The sequence below is a fragment of the Rhinopithecus bieti genome, unplaced genomic scaffold (genome assembly GCF_001698545.2).
Source record: "Rhinopithecus bieti isolate Rb0 unplaced genomic scaffold, ASM169854v2 scaffold_28822, whole genome shotgun sequence".
NCBI classification, from domain to species: Eukaryota; Metazoa; Chordata; class Mammalia; order Primates; family Cercopithecidae; genus Rhinopithecus; species Rhinopithecus bieti.
The window spans coordinates 122,184-140,027 of record NW_016812536.1 but is presented as its reverse complement, the minus strand read 5'-3'; the positions used below and the strand labels follow the sequence as shown (position 1 = coordinate 140,027).

Here is a 17,844-nt window from a genome sequence, read left to right as displayed (position 1 = left end):
CGCGCCCCGCCTCCTCCGTGGCCGGGCTCCTCCCTCTGCGGGCGGCGGTGGCGGCCCTCGCGCCCTCCCTCCCGCCCTCCCCTCGCCGCCGACCCCTGGCAGGGGAGTTCGGACGCGGACGCGGGACGGTGGTCAGGGCAGCCTAGTGGGAGCGGGGATGAAACGGGGCTTTGGGCACCAGCAAAGCCGCCTGGAGCCGGTGAACGGGAGGGAGCGGCACCCCCGCCACCCCCCGGGTCCGGGGTCCGGATCGCTGGGCGCCCAGTCCCCCTCTAGGCCTGTGTCCCCTCGTCCTGGACACCGGCCCCTGCCCACGCCCACTGCGTGATGCCCACTTTTCCCAGACCACTCCCCGACTGGGGCAGAGTCTGAGCTCTCGCTTCTCCACTGTGGCTCTGCTCAGAAGCCTGCACTGGCTCCCTAGTACCCAGGCAGGCCAGAGCCACACGCTCTTCCAAGAGCCAGGCTCCCTGGGGCTTGGGAATTTGCTACGCTCTAGTCACACAGGGGCACCTTTCCTTCCCCTCCTGTGGGCTGTCCATCACGCTGTTGCCAACACCTGAACTACTCTAAAATCCTGACCCCTGGGCCAGCTGTTAAGTGACCGGCTCTCAGCCCAAACGCGCCCCGCCCTGCCCTGCGTGATACTGGGGCGGCTGCTGGGGGTCGGGGCACGGCTCCGGCACAGCCGACAGAGGGCGCTGCGGAGCCGCCGCCGCCTGAGACCCGCGCAGCGCAGGGCCCAGCCTTGCCTCCCGGAGAGGTGACCACCCTCCTAGGGGCACCGAACTTCCTCAGCCCCTCCCGAGAGCTGCAGACCTCTCGTCCACTCACCAGGGCAGCCCCATACGGGGATCACTGCCCATCTAACTGCTGCTTAGCCCGGGCCTCAGCTGTCAACCTCCTGAGACCCACACCTCTGACGCGCCAGGCACCTAATAACTGTTTGCCAGGAAGGAATTCTGCCGTCCCCACGGAGCAGGTGAGCTGCAGCCCCTCACACAGCAGGTCTTAGTTTTGTGTCTGCTGAAAGGATGAATGAACACACACAAAAAATGAATGCAGGGAGGAGCCTGTGGCAACATGTGCCTCCAACTTAGGAGCTGCCGTTCTGCCGGATGGAAACATCCGGAATGCAGAATGTGTTCCTTTAGCCACTGGGCCGCACAGCCCTTAGAAAACCCGCGGGTCTATAAAAAAGCTTCAGGGGAGAATTGAGATTTGGGGCAGTACAGCCAGCCTTCCAAGTCCAACAAGCCCGGGCAGAGAGACAGACACGGAGACATCGCTGAGACCAGGCTGCAGAGCAGAGGCAGCAGCACAGGAAGGGGAGCCTTCCATAGGCCCTGCTGCACCCTGAGCCCTCTGCTGAACACTCGGGCTTAGAAAGTTGGGGATTGGGTCTACCTGGGGCCCAATGAAGCCGATCCCTAGCTCTCTGACCCTGGACCCATCACAGGCCCCACCTGGGTACCAGGACACTCATCTGTAACATGGCAATAATAGAGCATGAACATGTATGTCGTCAAGGTTAAGCGAGCTAGTATACACATGCCATTCAGCCCAACAGCGGGCATGGACTGACGGAACTGTAAAGGCCGGCGGCCATCCTGACAACAACGTACTGTTTATGTAACTCTTTCACTCAACAATGTCTGCCAAACACCCTCCTCAGTGCCTGGCTCTGATGAAACTAGGAAACGAGAAAGACAGTGTCTGCCTTCAAGGCATAGGGAGGGCAGGTGCTTTCACCGGTAGTTGCTAGGCTCTGCCAGGTGATGCCTCACCTGCCCAGGGCATTCTAGAAGGCTTCCCAAAGACAATGACTTGGGTAGGATTATTCCCACTTACTGATGAGAAGCCCAGGCACAAAGTGGCTATCTGAGAGCCAGTGCCCACCTCAGCACCCAATGCACAGCCCATAGAGGCCAGTGGGCTCCAGTCCAGGCATCCCTGCCTCAGGGACCCAGGCCTCAGGGTGAGGGTAAAGAACAGAAGCCACAGAGTCCTGCAGATGCACCAGGGCTGGGAGAAACCATGACTATACCCTGGGGACAGGGTGGGGCTTACCTGTACATTTTGAGCCCTCCTGGAGTGGCAACTCCATCCCTGACCCCTCTACCACAGGCCACCAGCCCTGACTCTTCCCAGCCATGTTTGACACTGCAGTGTGTTTTCTAAATCAGAGGTGGGAACATACCCTCTCCACCTAACACTCCCTCAACTGCCCACTGTCCTCTTGGCAAGCCCAGCTCCAACCGCAAACCAGCGTGAATGTGCCTGTCCCCACCTCCAGAGATACCTTCTTCCCTTCCCCAACCAGGAAGCCCTAGCCCATCACTGCACAGGTGCTAGGCACCACCAGGCCTCTCTCTGCCTCCCAGTGCTGGCTCCTCCTGGCTCAGGTGCTAGCACCACACCCTCCCCACACCTCCAGGGCCTCCCAGCCCCCTCCTACCTGATCTTGCTCTGGCTGCCCCTGCCTGCTAAGGGGCCACTGATGTTGCTCTCCTGGTCGGCATCCCGGTCACGATCTTTCTCCTCTTGCAGTCGCTGGAGCAGCAGCTGGTGGGGGAGGCTTCTCAGCGAGGGTCCAGGAGAAGCTGCTGGCTGTGCCTCCCCCTTCAGGTTGATATCGCTGGCCGAGCGCTGCAGAGGCCGAGGGGATGCCAAGCCACTGGGGCCAGCCAGTCGCCGCCGCTTTGCATAGCTGGGGGTTTCCCTGAATGGTACTGGGGTAAGGGGGCATAGGTAAGACTCTGAAAAGCCAGCTGGGTGACCAACTTCTCCAGTGTGCCCAGGCTTTCCAGATGTTAAAACTAAATCCTGTGTTCCAGGAACTGCCTTGGTTCCAGGCAAACCAAAAGAGTTGGCCACCCTACAAATGAAGCTAGCATTAAAGGGCCACATCCCAGTCAAACTGCCTCTCACCCTAGCTTCGGAGGTAGAAGCCTGCTTCTCCTCTCAGCCGAATGAGGCCTTGAGGATGCTCAGATATGCTCTAAGAACTGCATTTCACAAGCTTCAGGAGAGACAAAACAGGCTACATGTGACAAATCTCACCAGACTACTGCCGAACAGGACCATTTGTAGTTAACTATAACCAGGGAAACTATAAAAGACATTCTAGACCAGGGATCAGCAAACCTTTCCTGGAAAGAATTGGACAGTAACTACTTAAGGCTTTGCAAGCTATATGGTCTGTGTTGCAATGACTCAACTCTGCCACCGCAGCATGAAAACCACCACAAACAACATATAAGCAAATAGGTGTGTTTGTGTTCCAATAGAATTTTACTTAAAAAGCAGATAGTGATTAAAAAGTATGATCAAGCTATATGCTACTTACAAAATAATCACTTTAAATCCAAAGACACAAATAGGTTCAAAGTGAAAGGATAAAAAAAGCAATCTAATGTAAATAGTAACCAAGAGAGCTGGGTGGTTATGTTAATATCATACAAAATAAAATTTAAGATAAAAACTGTAACAAGAGACAGAGAAGGACATTGTATGTTGATTAACAAATATTAACACATACAAACCGAACAATAGAACATCAAAATATGATACAAACAACACAATTTAAGAGAGAAATAGACAGTTCCACAATATAGTAAGAGACTTTAATATCTTACTTTCAATAATGGGTAGAACATCTGGAGAGATCAATGAGAACATAGAAGACTTAAACCGATTAGACTTAACGATACATACAGAACATGCCACCCAACAATGGCAGAATATATTCAAGAATTCTTCTCAAGTACACATGGAACATTCTTCCAGACACACTGTTTGGCTGCAAAACAAGTCTCAATAAAGTTTTAAAAGACTGAAATCATACAAAGTATATTTTTCAATCACAACAAAACAAAGCTGGAAATCGAGAAGTGAAAGAAAACTGGAAAATTCACAAATATGTGGAAATTAAACACCATACTCCTAGACAACCAATGTGTCAAAAAAGAAATCAGGCTGAGCATAGTGGCTCAAGCCTGTAATCCCAGCACTTGGGGAGGTCAAGGCAGGAGGATCACTTGAAGCCAGGAGTTTGAGACCAGCCTAGACAACACAGTGACACCCCCATCTCTATAAAAAATAGAAAACGATAGCCAGGTGTGGTGCTGCACCCTGTAGTTCCAGCTACTCAGGAAGCTGAGGTGGCAGGATGGCTTGAGACCAGGAGGTTGAGGTTGCAGTGAGCTATGATCAAGCCAGGGCACTCCAGCCTGGGCCACAGAGTGAGATCCCATCTCTAAAAAAACAAAAAAAAAAAAAGAAAGAAAAGAAAAGAAAAAAAGAAAAAAAAAAGAAATGAAGAAATGATAAGGAAAATTAGAAAACACTTTAAGACAAACAAGAACAAAAATACAACATACGGAGCAAAAGCAGTACTTAAAGGGAAATTTAACGCTGTAAACACTTTTAAAAAGGAGAACAATTTCAAATCAATAACCTAATTATACATCTTAAGAAACAAGAGAAGGCCAGGTGCAGTGGCTCACGCCTGTAATCCCAGCACTCTGGGAGGCCGAGGCAGGCAGATCACCTGAGGTCGGGAGTTCGAGACCAGCCTGACCAACATGGAGAAACCCCGTCCCCACTAATAATACAAAAATTAGCCAGGTGTAGTGGTGCATGCCTGTAATCCCAGCTACTCAGGAGGCTGAGGCAGGAGAATCGCTTGAACCCAGTTGGCCGAGGTTGCGGTGAGCTGAGATCGCACCATTGCACTCTAGCCTAGGCAACAAGAGAGAAACTCCATCTCCAAAAAAAAAAAAGAGAGAGAAGAAAAGAAGAAACTAGAGAAAGAAGAGCAAACAAAAGAAAGAGGAAGGAAGCAAGGGAGGGACGGACGGACTAGAGAAAGAAGACCAAAAAGAAACAAACAAGCAAACAGGAGAAAGAGCAAACCAAACGAGCAGAAGAAAGAAAAGCGAGCAGAAGGAAGGACACAGTAAGGTTAGAGTGGAGAGAAACAAAAGAGAAAAACAGTGGAGAATCAAGGAAATAACAGGTTGTTTCTTTGACAAGATCAGCATAATTGACAAACCTTTCGCTAGATTGACTAGTAAGGAGAGAAGATGGACAGAAATAACTAAAATCACAAATGAAATTTGGGGACTAACTACCAGTATTACAGAAGTTAAAAAGGAATATAATACTATCAACAATTATATGCTAACAAATAGAAAAGCTAGATGAGGTAGACAAATTTCTAGAAAAACACAAATTACCAAAACTGACTCAAGAAGAAATAGAAAATTTAAACAGACCTATAACAAGCAAAGAGATTGAATCTTGAACCACAAGCCTCCCAACGAAGAAAAGTCCACCACCAGATGGCATCACTGGTGCACTCTACTAGAAATTTAAAGAATTGACACAAATTCTCAAACTCTTCCAAAAAGCAGAAGAGGAGGGAACACTCCCTCATTTCATGAGGCCAGTATTACCCTGATACCAAAGCCAGATAAGGGCATTACAGGAAAAGAAATCTACAGACTAATGTAATCAATATAATACATCACATTAATAGAGAAAAGGGGGAAAAAAAAACATGATCATTTCAATTGATGCATAAAAAGCATCTGCCATAATCCGATACTCTTTCATTATAAAACACTCAGGAAACTAGTAATAGAGGCTAGTAACTTCCTCAACATAAAAGGAAATTTATTAAAATCCAAAGTGCTTGCTTCAGCAGCACATATACTAAAATTGGAATGATACAAAGATTAGCATGTCCTCTGCACAAGGATGACATGCAAATTCGTGAAGCATTCTATATTTAAAAAACAAAAAAACAAACAAGAAAACATACATAGATAGCATCATACGCAATGGTGAAAGACTGAGTGCTTTCCCCCTAAGATCAGGAACAAGGCAAAGATGCCTGCTTTCACTACTGGTATTTAACACTGTACTGAAAGTTCTAGACAGGAAAAAAAAAAAAAAAAAAAAAAAAAAAAGGTACCCAAATTGGGAAAGAAGAAGTAAAACTATCTCTATTTGCAGATGGTGTGATCCTATATATAGAGAATCCCAAAGAAGACACCAAGAGAGCTACTAGAGCTAATAAATAAATTCAGCAAAGTTGTAGGCCACAAGACCAGCACAAAAAATCACTTGTTTTTATACACCAGCAATGAGCAATCCAAAAAGGAAATTAAGAAGATAATTCCACTTATAACAGCATCCAAAAGAAGAAAATACTCAAGAATAAATTTAACTAAGGAAGTAAAAAAATCTGTATACTGAAAATGACAAAACACTGCTTAGAGATAACATAAATAAATAAAAGGGCATCCCATGTTCATTAATTGGAAGACAATGGTGTTAAAATGTTAATGTCACCCAGAGTGATTGACAGATTCAATGCAAAATTCCAATGCCCCTTTTTGCACAAATAGAAAAGCAATGTTCAAATCTATATGGAATTGCAAGGGGCCCTGATTAGCCAAAACAATAACAAATAAGAAAAACAAAGTTGAAGCACTCAAACCTCCTGATTTCAAAAGTTACTACATGGTGGGTGCGGTGGCTCATGCCTGTAATCCCAACACTTTGGGAGACGGAGGTGGGTGGATCACCTGAGGTCAAGAGTTTGAGACCAGCCTGGCCAACATGGTCAAACCCCATCTCTACTAATAATACAAAAATTAGCTGGGCGTGGTGGCACACACCTGTAATCCCAGCTACTTTGGAGCCTGAGGCAGGAGAATTGCTTGAACCTGGGAGGTGGAGGTTGCAGTGAGCTGAGATTGCGCCATTGCACTCCAGCCTGGGTACAAGAGCAATACTCCATCTCCAAAAAAATAAAAACAAAAAGTTACTACAAAGCTGCAATAATCAAAACCATGTGGTACTGGCATAAGAATATATATGTAGACCACTGGGATAGAATTGAGTCCAAATAAACCCAGGTATCTAGGATCAATTCATTTTCAACAAGGGTGCCAAGATCATTCAATGGAAAAAGAACAGTCTCTTCAACAAATGGTGCTGGACAATTGGATATTCATATGGAAAAGAATGAAGATGGCTCCCTACCTCACACCATAAACAAAAGTTAACTTAAAATGGATCAGTAACCTAAATATAGGAGTGAAAACTGTAAAATTCTTAGAAGAAAACCTAGAGGATAAACCCTCATGACCTATGACACCAAAAGCATGAACAACAAAAGAAATAAATAAATACCTTGAACTTTATCAAAATTAAAAATTCTTGAATATCAAAGGACATTAACAAAAAAGTGACAAGGATCTCCTATTCTACAGAGAAAATATTTACAAATTACATATTCCATACAAGTTTAGTATTCAGAATATATAAAGAACCCTTACAGGCCGGGCGCGGTGGCTCAAGCCTGTAATCCCAGCACTTTGGGAGGCCGAGAACGGGTGGGAGTCACGACGGTCAGCGAGATCGACCATCTGGGCTGAACATGGTTGAAACCCCCCGTCTCTAGCTTGAAAAAAATACAAAAAACTACCGGCCGGGCGACGGGTGCGAGCGCCCTCCGTAGGCCCAACTACCTCAGGGAGGCTGGTGAGGCAGCGAGTAATGGCGGTCGAACTGCTGGAGCCTGCAGTGAGCTGAGATCGCCACTGCACTCCAGGCCGGGTGGATGAGGTGAGACTCCGTCTCAAAGAAAAAAAAAAAAGAAAAAAGAAAAAAAAAAAAAGAACCCTTACAACTCAACAACAACAAAAATAAATGACCCAACTTAAAAATGGACAAAGGACTTGACTTTTCTCCAAAGAAGATATACAAATGCCCAATAAGCACATGAAAAGATGCAGAACATCATTAGTCACTAGGTAAATACAAGTCAAAAGCACAATGAAATACCATTTCACACTTACTAGGATGGCTATAGTCAAAAAAAAAAAAAAAGGATAGTAACAACTGTTGAAGATGTGAACAAATTGGAAGCCTCTTACATCACTGGTGGGAACGCAAAATGGTGGAAAACAATTTGGCAATTCCTCAAGAAGTTAAACACAGAATTATCATATGATTCCAAAATTCCACTCCTAGGTATATACCTAAGAGATTGAAAATAGGTATTCAAACAAGTACATGTACACACATGTTGATAGCAGCCATATTCAAAATAGTCAAAAGGTAGACACAACCCACATATCCATTGACAGATGAATGCATAAACAAAATGTCATTTATACCAACAGTGAAATATTATTCAGCCATAAACAGGAATGAAGTAGTGATATATCCTACTAGGTGAAGCTCAAAAACATGTTGAGTAAAAGCAGCCAGACACTAAGTGTCACATGTTATATGATTTAATTGACATGAAATATCAAGAATAGGAAAATCTATAGTCTACAGAGACAAAAGTGCGTTAATGGCTGACAGAGTTGCAGGGAGAGGGTAATTAATGCAGAATTATTGCTTAATGTGTCCAGGGTCTTATTTTGTGGTGATGAAAATGTTTTGGAATTCAATAGAATTGGCTGCACAACACTGTGAATATACAAAATGCTACTGAATCATTCTGGCCTAGAAGTGGTCACCTCTGCTTCCTTGCCTCTGTCACGTCAGGCCACTCTTTGGGTCCACACTGTCTCTTACCCTCTCTCAGGCACACACTCCCAGGCACAGGTGTGTTCTCATGGGCATGACACCACCCTGGAGAAGCAGTTCCCCAAGGTATTCATCAAAAGCACTGTGGGATACCAATTCCGCCCCGCAGGCCTGTCAGTCCAGAGGGGGCAAGCAGGGCTGTCAAGAGGCAGCAAGTTATCCTGTCCCCTGAAGGGTGACACAGGTCCCAGTCTACCAGATCCCACCGGGTGGCACCTTCCCACCAGAGAAGGCGGCACCTCCTTCCAGTTCCTCTTACGTGTACAGGCCCCACTCTGGGACCCCAGTGGGGATAGGATGTAGCAAGTCGTGACTGTCATGTCCTTGGAGCAAATGTGTACAGAGGGCATGAGAGTGACAAGGGCAGACCCTGAATCAATCACATCTGAATTAACCCTCCCTGTGCCTCAGTTTCCTTCTCTGTAAAACTGTCTAATAATCACTTCTTGGGAGATTGTTGAGAGAGCAAATTGAGATAAGGGGCTTGTATTAAATCCTGACACATATGCTGCCTGTACTCAGGGCAATCTGGAGGTGTCAGCCTAGTGTCTGTGTGTGACACCTGAGCAGGTAAGGGTGGTGCTGGCCCACAGAGCTGATGACCACATCAGGATGAACTGACACAGATGCCTGCTCCTTACCACTCAGGGACGTGTGTCTAACCCCAACCGAGCAAGCACACCTGGGTTGGATGGCCAGTAAGTCACAACCATGGTGACCCCAAGAGCCCTGGGGTATCTGTCCACAGCACACAGACGAGGGGCAGATGGGGCCTTCCCACCCTCCCTCCAAGCAACTAGACCAAGGCCACCGGCCAGAGTCCAGCCCCACCCAGGATCAAATGCCATAGGAGGCCACAGGGGGAAGGGGATGCAAATGACTGTAAGAGACCATATTTCACTTAAGAGAAACTGAGGCACAGAGGTCCTAGACAGCTTTCCCATGGTTAGACAATTACAGGTAGAAGAGGAGGCCCCACACATGCACAAACCAGGGCCCTCCAACACTAAGGGCCACATCCAAAGCACCAGCCCAAACCAGAAGTATCTGTTGCCCCTTACGCAAACCCCAAACCTTACCACAGTTCTCCCCTGACCTGACCCTGGACTCCGACCCTACCCATCCCACTGGCCCAGTTACTTACTCAACACACACTTCCCTGCAGTGGCCTTGAGGGCAGCTGTGGCACTCACTGAGGGTCTGCCACAGCCTCAGACTGTTCAACTAACACAGCCTGGGGTGGAAGGGCTCATAACCAAGACTTACAGGGGGATGTTCAGGGGGAACTCTACAGAAGAAGGGCTCTTAAACATGAAACCGACCTTAATCTTAACCCCAGCCCAAAATTCAACTCCAGCCCTGACCATAACCTCACACTAGAAGCAAGTGAGATTCCAACCCTAACACCTGCTCCAAATGTTTGCTGCCCACTGTCACTTCAAATTAAAACAAAAACAAAAAATGGGGATACCCACAAGTAAACACTCATGGCAGGAAGGGGGTCCTGGGAGTCCATGTTCCAGAGAGAGGCACAGGCAGAAAAGCCTGGACCACCCAGGACACGGAGGGATCAGCAATGGAGCTCCTGTGCAGCCAGAAGGCTGGCAGGGTCCTCAACAGGACGGTCCCAGCCTGGCCAGCAGCTACTCTCCCACAGGGGAGCCCACCCTCTCCAGCAGCCACACAGGATGGTACCAGCCTGGCACCACACCCACCAGAGACCTCCCAGAGGCTCGGGTGCCCTGGCTGAGGCCACGTGTGTGTTTCCTGGTTTTCCTTCCAGGACCGTGAGTCACGCACGCACCAGGCACACACCAGCAGGGGGCTCAGAGCTCCTTGCCCTGAGGACGACTATGGCACTATTCCCAGCCCCATTCTGCTTTCCCATCACTGATTTGTTTTCCTTATGTGTCGTTTATGTGATCTTTTCATGTTGAGAGCTTGCTACGGACCACCTAGACTCACACTTGCTCCAGGGTGAAGTGAGGTCCGCCACCCCCATGTCTTCTGCTGGCCCCTCCTAGGATTTAACGGGAAGCAGGGACTCTGACCCTAACTTCAACCCTACTCTCAACCTACACTGTCCCCTAAGCTGAATGCTATAGCCCCGGCTCACAGCCCAAACCTCACCATGCTCTTCTCCCAGACCAAAAACAACGTTCACTCAACACAGGCCCCGCGGCCCATTCCTCATGCCCGCAGTGGCCACTCAGAGCCCACTGGCCACAGAGTGCAGATGTGGGGTAAGGGGCCCCTTTGTTATGTCACCACTGACCCCCACGTCTGCTAGGCCTCAGAAAACCACATGAATCTACATTCAACAGGGCCGCCCAGGTGGGCAGAACTCACCAACATCCGAGTCTTTGTGGGTCTTGATGACCTCTGCAAGCTCAAAGTTCCCTGCGATGATGGCCACCTGAGGGAAAGGGGGGTCAAGGTGTGGAGGAGCAGGGAGGGGGCTGAGCAGCACCAGCTTTGCCTCCCCAGCCAGCCCCAGCTGCTCCTTCTCGAGCTCCTGTGTGGAGTCTTCCTTAGTTGAGGGCCCCAGAGACCCCAGCCCATTCCTCTTCTCTACTGACACACACTCCTCTCTATAACTGGGATGCCACAGGCATGCCTCATAACTGGAGTGACCCGCCATCTGTGTTCCTGGGACTGAGGGGCTACCTGGACAGGAGAAGTTCAGAGCTAAAACCAGCAGTCCCAAGCAAACAGGCACACTGGTCTGTCCCAACATGCAGCCAAGTTTCCCGTCTCAGCCAAGGCCCCATCGCTGCCCAAGCTGCCAAGCTCATCCTCCCCTTCCTGTGACCCTGCACCCAGTCATCCAACAGGCCCTGGCGTATCTGCTTCCCGATGTGCCCAAACCCCTCTGGCAGCCCACTGCTGCCTCCACCTTCTATGACCACACAATTCAGCAGCCTGACCACTCTTCCCACACCTCACTCCTACTAAAAATAGAGTTCTGTCTCCGTTCCTGGTCTGCAAACCCCCACGATATTCCCCTGACTCCCCAACAAACTCCCAAGTCACAGAGACCACGTCCACCTGGTCATCAGTGCCAACCGACCCGCAATTACATCAGCAGCTGGGACCACACCCCTTCTCCAGTTTGGCTTCTGCACCCCTGCTGGTCTCTGGGGGGGGGGTCAGACCCACACCTGTCACCCCAGTCTTCTCATCCTCCCTGTCCCCCTCCCCAGAGCCCTTCTGACCCTCCTCTTCCCCTGGCAGGGGGATGAAGGGAACATCAGCACCAAACACCTCCTCACGTGCTGAGCTCGTCCCCCCACACCTCCTCGTGGGCAGTCCTGGGGAAGGTGCTCCCTTAGGGCCTTCCAGGGAAGAACCAAGGTTCAGAGAAGTCAGTCACACGGACAGAGACAGACACCTCTGGGGCGGCCTCGCACTCCTGTAAACCACGAGTGTACCTGGAAGGCTGTCTGGCTGTTGTAGTTGCGGACATCCCTGTTGGCTCCACGGAAGAGCAGGACACGAGCACAGCTCTCCTGTTGGAGAGAAGAGGGGATCACAGCTGGGTGGCTGGAGAGACCATCCGAGCACAACAGCACATGTGCACACAGGAATGCACACATGGCGTGCGCAGGGCACAGGCTCACATACACAGACTCACACCTGTTTGTTCCATGTATACTGAGTGGCACAGGGACAAGCAGGTAGGTATACATGCTCAGGTCTCATCTGGCCCACAGGGCCTAGATGTACCCAATTCATACCTGGTTATTCAGAACACACGTGCACACATGTGAAGCCTGTGTGTGTTCAGAGAACAAATGTGCACACATAGGCCTATGAGGCTGTGCTGCAACCACAGCTTACTGCAGGACACAGAGCACATACATATACCATGGCACACAGGCAGGGATGCACATACACAATCACTGTACAGGGTCACCGGTGTGCACACACACGCGTACACCCCCAGAACAGGCAAGTATATCCACACTCGCTGGTGCAGGCATGTGCAGCACACACAGTCGCACCTGGTTGTAGAGGGCACAGATGTGCAGGGCTGTGTTCCCCGAGGCGTTCTGGGCCCCCATGTTGGCCCCGTAGAACAGCAGGTGCTCCAGGTGCTGCACGTGCCCAAAGCGGCAGGCCTGTGCGGGGAGCAAGGTGCTGTAGGGTCCCTGGGCAGAGGCTAGGGCCCCCACCCCTACAGACAGAGCCAGGACCCCACACCCAGCACACACAGGCCGGGACCCCACCTCAGCTCCCTGCACACCTGGTGGATCTCCTGCCAGCCATTCTCGTCGGTGGTCCCCAGCTGAGCGTGGTCGTGGAGAAGCAGCTCACAGCAGAGGGCATCCCCACCCCCCAGGGCGCTGTGGTAGAGGGGTGTCAAGCCACGGCTGTCCTTGTAGTCAGGTGAAGCCCCCAGGTCCAGCAAGGTCTGAGGGTGAGTAGCCTCAGTATCTACACCAGGCACAGCAGCCCCCAGCCCTGTCACCAGGCCAGGCCCAGCCCTCACTGACCGTCAGCGCTGCCGCATTCCGCTGGCGTGTGGCACAGTGCACGGCAGTGAGTCCATCGCGAGTGCGGAAGTCCAGGTGGGCACCGCCATTCTTCAGCACCTTCAGCAGGTCCGTGGCGTTGTCCAGCTGGGCTGCGAGGCTCAGGGGGCACTCTGGGTTCAGAGACAGATAAGGGTCAGGCTCCCAGCTGCTCAAAGGCCATGCCCCACCCCTGCTCTGCTCACCTCCTGAGTCAGGGTCATGGAAGTTGGGGTCCAGCCCCTTGTCCAGCAGGCGGGCCACCTTGTCCGTGCTATGCAGCTGGACATAGTCCATGAACTTCTTCAGGTTCGCCTGGAACACCGGCCATCAGTCAGCCTGGCACCAAGGTCTCTATCATCTGAACGTTACCCGCCTTCCTCCTGCAAGCCTCAGGCCACCTTCGGGCGTCCCATGCCACATCCCTACCAATCTGACCTGTCACCTGACTTTGCAATTGTCACCCACAGCCCTGCACTCCCACCACGGCCCCAATCCCCACTTGGGTGGGCCCATGCACAGCTCAAAACCCTTCCTTGCATCCTGATAGCCAAACCGGTCACGACTGTCAGCTTGCACCCAAGTAGCCCCTCACCAAGGCCAGGTCACCCTGGTCGAGCCCCAAGAAAGTCCCCTACTCCAGGCTCAGTCACTGCCCTGGCTCTGTCTCTCTGGCCCTGCTGCCCCAACCTGCCTGGCCTAGAAGAGCCGAGGTCCACCCAGGCAGGAACCAGCCCCACAGCAGCCCTGAATCCTCAGCACCCTGAGATGATCTGCTCCTTCTCCGGTGCATCTTCCTCTCCAGCTCACCCCACGGCAGACCCCCACCCCAGGGACCCCTTCTGTGACATGACTGATGGCCTTGTACTCATTCACCCAGTTTATTCACTCGCCCCACAAGACCTGACTTCCCCAGCCGGCACTACGGACGCCACACACACAAGGCAAGGTGCCCTGGCCAAAGGCCTGGGCCTTTCCATAAACCCCCAATGTACATCAGAAATAGGGGAGGGTGCCATAGGGACCCCTGCCTTGGGAGGCAACCTCCTCAGGAGGGCCAGGCAGTGAAAGAGGAGGAAGTGCTCACTACCAGGGTGAGGGAAACGCCGCTGGAGCTCAGGCAGGCAGAAACACGGGGCTATGTAAGAAGTTTAGGCTCATTCTAAAAACTAACGAGACCTACTGCAGAGTGAGTCACTCACGTCTTGTTGGTCACTGAAGAGAGATCTGGAGGGAGAGGTGGCCATGGGGGAGGAACCCAGGCTGACAAGGTCAAGTAAGGGCCAGTGGCGGGACAGGGGGACCCTTCCACAGTGGACTCTGCCCAGGCATAGTGCTAAGGCCATTGACCACCGCATGCCCTGGGGCAGCAGCAAAGTCTGGCACAGAAGCCTGAAGTTCCAAAGTCACTGACGGGACTATTAGGGCACAGGGGTGACAGTTCTGACCCCTCTCCTGGGCTCCAGAGACTGCCCATAAAGTATCCAGCAAGCAAGTGCCTGCTGGCCTGTGAGCTGGGGATGGGAACCCCTGGGGAGGGACCGGGGCACCCACCCTGCCCCTCTGATATTTACAGGTAAATAGTAAGGTAAAGAGAAATAGTAAGGTGCCTCCCTCAAGAGCATTTGGGGTCAGGCCCAGTTAGGGGTGGCACCCAGCAGTAAAGACCCCTCACAGGTACGCTTGGGCACAGGGCCTGGAATCAGACAGATCTGGGTTCAGCCCCAGCTTCACTGTCTACACAGTTGGGCACTCTTGTCCCCATCTGTGAAACAGGGTTATAACAGTCCCTCTGGAAGAGGATTAATGAGAGGTCTAATTACAAATGCCCAGCACTGGCTGACCACTCAATGCTAGGTGCCTTGTCCCAACAGCCATCATATCAGATGCTTGTCCACTCCCTCTCCCACCCAGCTTCTCACAGGACACTCCAGCCCCTAAGCCAGGGGTGTCAGCAAGAGTCTGATCTACCTGGAACACATCACTGTACCACCTGTCCCCCAGCCATGGGGCCGGGAATCTGTGCCCAGCCCTCCAGCCACACCCAGTACCGGCTCTGGGCCCCTGATGATAGGGACATAGACTGAGCTGAAGCTGGGGGACTGTGGTCAGCCCCAAGCTGGGGTGGGGGACAGCAGGCACAGGGAGGCAAGAGGGAACCTCAGGAGCCCCCTCCCCGTGATCCTTTACCTTTGTATGAAGCTTTGCAAACTGCTTATCATCAATGAGGTTCTGGGCATAAACTCGCCGCTTGTATCGAAACTGCTCAGATAAAGAAAAGGTAGAGAAAATGGCCCCACCCCGGCTGAGCAAGGGAGTCCATGCACAAACCCCATCCCGCTCATGCTGGCCACACCGCACCCCTTACTGCCCTCCTGTACACACTATCAGTGCAGCACAACCCAATGCCACACAAATCCAGATGCACATACTACCACGGTGGACAGAGCTAACAGCTGCCATGCACCCACCACACTCAGGCATGATGCAGCACGACAGAAGGCACATGCCTAGCTGCCCGCAGCCTGCACTGTCCTGTCTCCTTCCCATCCCCAGGATTCTCTGCAAAATCCCACTCCTCTCTGAAGGCCTGATTCCAGGCTTACCTTCCTAGACGTCCCCCTACACTCTCCAGGTAGAACTGACCCCACTTTCCTGTGCCACCATGGAGGCCCGCCCAATTTTGAGCTCAGCTCACAAGATCCTTATTCAATGCCCATTGCAGCTGGGCACCCCCCTCCACCCTGCCAAACTTCAAGACTTTCCACAGCACTGACCCAGTTTGTGTCCCCATGCCTAGCAGGGCACTCAATACATCTTCACACCATGCATGGGTGAGCAAAGGAGGGGACTTAGGTTGGCCTTCACAAGACTTCACAACTGGAGAAAGGAACAAATGTGCACACAGATAGCCCTGCTCACACCACACACCCCTCTGGCACTCACTCCTGCTCACACTCCTCCCTGGAGAACATTGCTCAGCATCCACACCACCCATGCTGCTCAATGCATGCCCTGTTCAAAACTACACACACCACACACTCTGTATGTGCTGCACACAGCCCACACTGCACACACTGCGCACACTGCTCACTGTATACTGCACATCCTGCTTACCACAATCACAACCCCACTCACACTATACTCACTGCCTTGCACTGCAATGCTGTACACACTGCTCATTGCATGCAGTGTACACACTCACTGCACACACTGCGCACTACACACACTGCACACCACTCACTGCACACACTGTACATGCTCATTGCCTACTTTGTGCACACTCACTGCACTGTGCCCACTCACTACAGAGGCTCACGGCACACAGCACACACCACTCACACTGTACATGCTGTGCACACTGCTCACCCACTGCACACACTGTGCCCGCTAACTGCACACACTGCCTGCTCACTATATACGCTCACTGCACACAAAGCACACTGCTCACACTGTACATACTGTGCACACCTTGCCTGCTTACTGCACACACTGCACACTGCCCATACTGTACATCCTTTCTGAGCACACTACCTGCTCACTGCACACACTGTGCCTACTCACTACACACACTGTGCCCACTCGCTGCACACATTGCCTGCTTGCTGCACACACTGCACACTGCTCACACTGTACATCTTTACTGCTCACACTGCCAGCTCACTGCACACACTGTGCCCACTCGCTGAATACACTGTGCCTGCTTCACTGCACACAGTGCACACTGCTCACACTGTACCTAGTATGCATGCCTTGCCTGCTCGCTGCACACACTGCACACTGCCCATACTGTACATCCTTGCTGGGCACACTGCCTGCTCACTGCACACTGTGCCCACTCGCTGCACACACTGTGCCTGCTCACTGCTCACACTGCCAGCTCACTGCATACACTGTGCCCACTTGCACACACTGTGCCTGCTACACTGTACATACTGTGCACACCTTGCCCGCTCACTGCATACACTGCACACTGCCCATACTGTACATCCTTACTGGGCACACAGCCTGCTCACTGCACACTGTGCCCACTCGCTGTACACACTGGGCCCGCTAAATGCACTGTGCCCACTCGCTGCACACACTGCCTGCTCACTGCTCACACTGTACCTCCTTACTGCTCACACTGCTCACACTGCCACACGCTGCACACACTGTGCCTACTCATTGCGCACACTGTGCCTGCTCGCTGCACACTGTACACGCTCCCTGCACTCTGCACACAGCACCCCCCCCCCACACACACACACTGCCTCCACCCTCACCCATCCCACTTGTGTTGCCCACTGCCGTGCCCTTCACTGGTCCCGCCACGGAGCTTGGTGGTCCACCCGGCGCGCTCTTCAGCTCATCCCCCCGCCGGCCACTTACCTCCAGGTAGGGCAGGGGCGTGTCCAGGTTGGGCGGGTACTCCTGCAGGAGCCGCTCCTCATCCAGGAACTTGCCGGCGCGGCCCCGGGAGGGCGGCTGGAAAAGCCCATAGTTGAGCGCGTCCTGGAGGCTGTGGTTGAGGGCGCAGAGCACGCGCTGCTTGGCGGCCCACACGGGCGCGGCCGGGTCCAGGCGCAGGCACTTCTGCAGCGGAGCGGGCTTGTGAGCTCAGGCCCGGGGAGCGAGGACCCGCCCCGCTGGCCCCACGCGGGGTGCCGAGCCCCGGGCCCCCGCCGAAGGAGTCCGGGGCTCGGGAGCCGGCGCCCGGGACCCCGCGCCTCCG

The 17,844-nt window shown here is 52.0% G+C and overlaps 1 protein-coding gene across 1 annotated transcript in view; it reads right to left on the bottom strand.

The window, feature by feature from the left end:
- Positions 1-17,726, bottom strand: part of SHANK3 (SH3 and multiple ankyrin repeat domains 3) — a gene marked incomplete at its 5' end in the record, with an annotated part of 53,025 nt that extends 35,299 nt beyond the window's left edge. Inside the window, 10 exon segments of the mRNA XM_017896421.1 lie at positions 951-1,026; positions 2,459-2,732; positions 10,966-11,032; positions 12,048-12,125; positions 12,621-12,737; positions 12,863-13,030; positions 13,113-13,264; positions 13,337-13,445; positions 15,321-15,392; positions 17,502-17,726. Coding sequence (XP_017751910.1) covers positions 951-1,026; positions 2,459-2,732; positions 10,966-11,032; positions 12,048-12,125; positions 12,621-12,737; positions 12,863-13,030; positions 13,113-13,264; positions 13,337-13,445; positions 15,321-15,392; positions 17,502-17,726 — 1,338 coding nt within the window.
- Between the last annotated feature and the right edge of the window lie 118 nt (positions 17,727-17,844).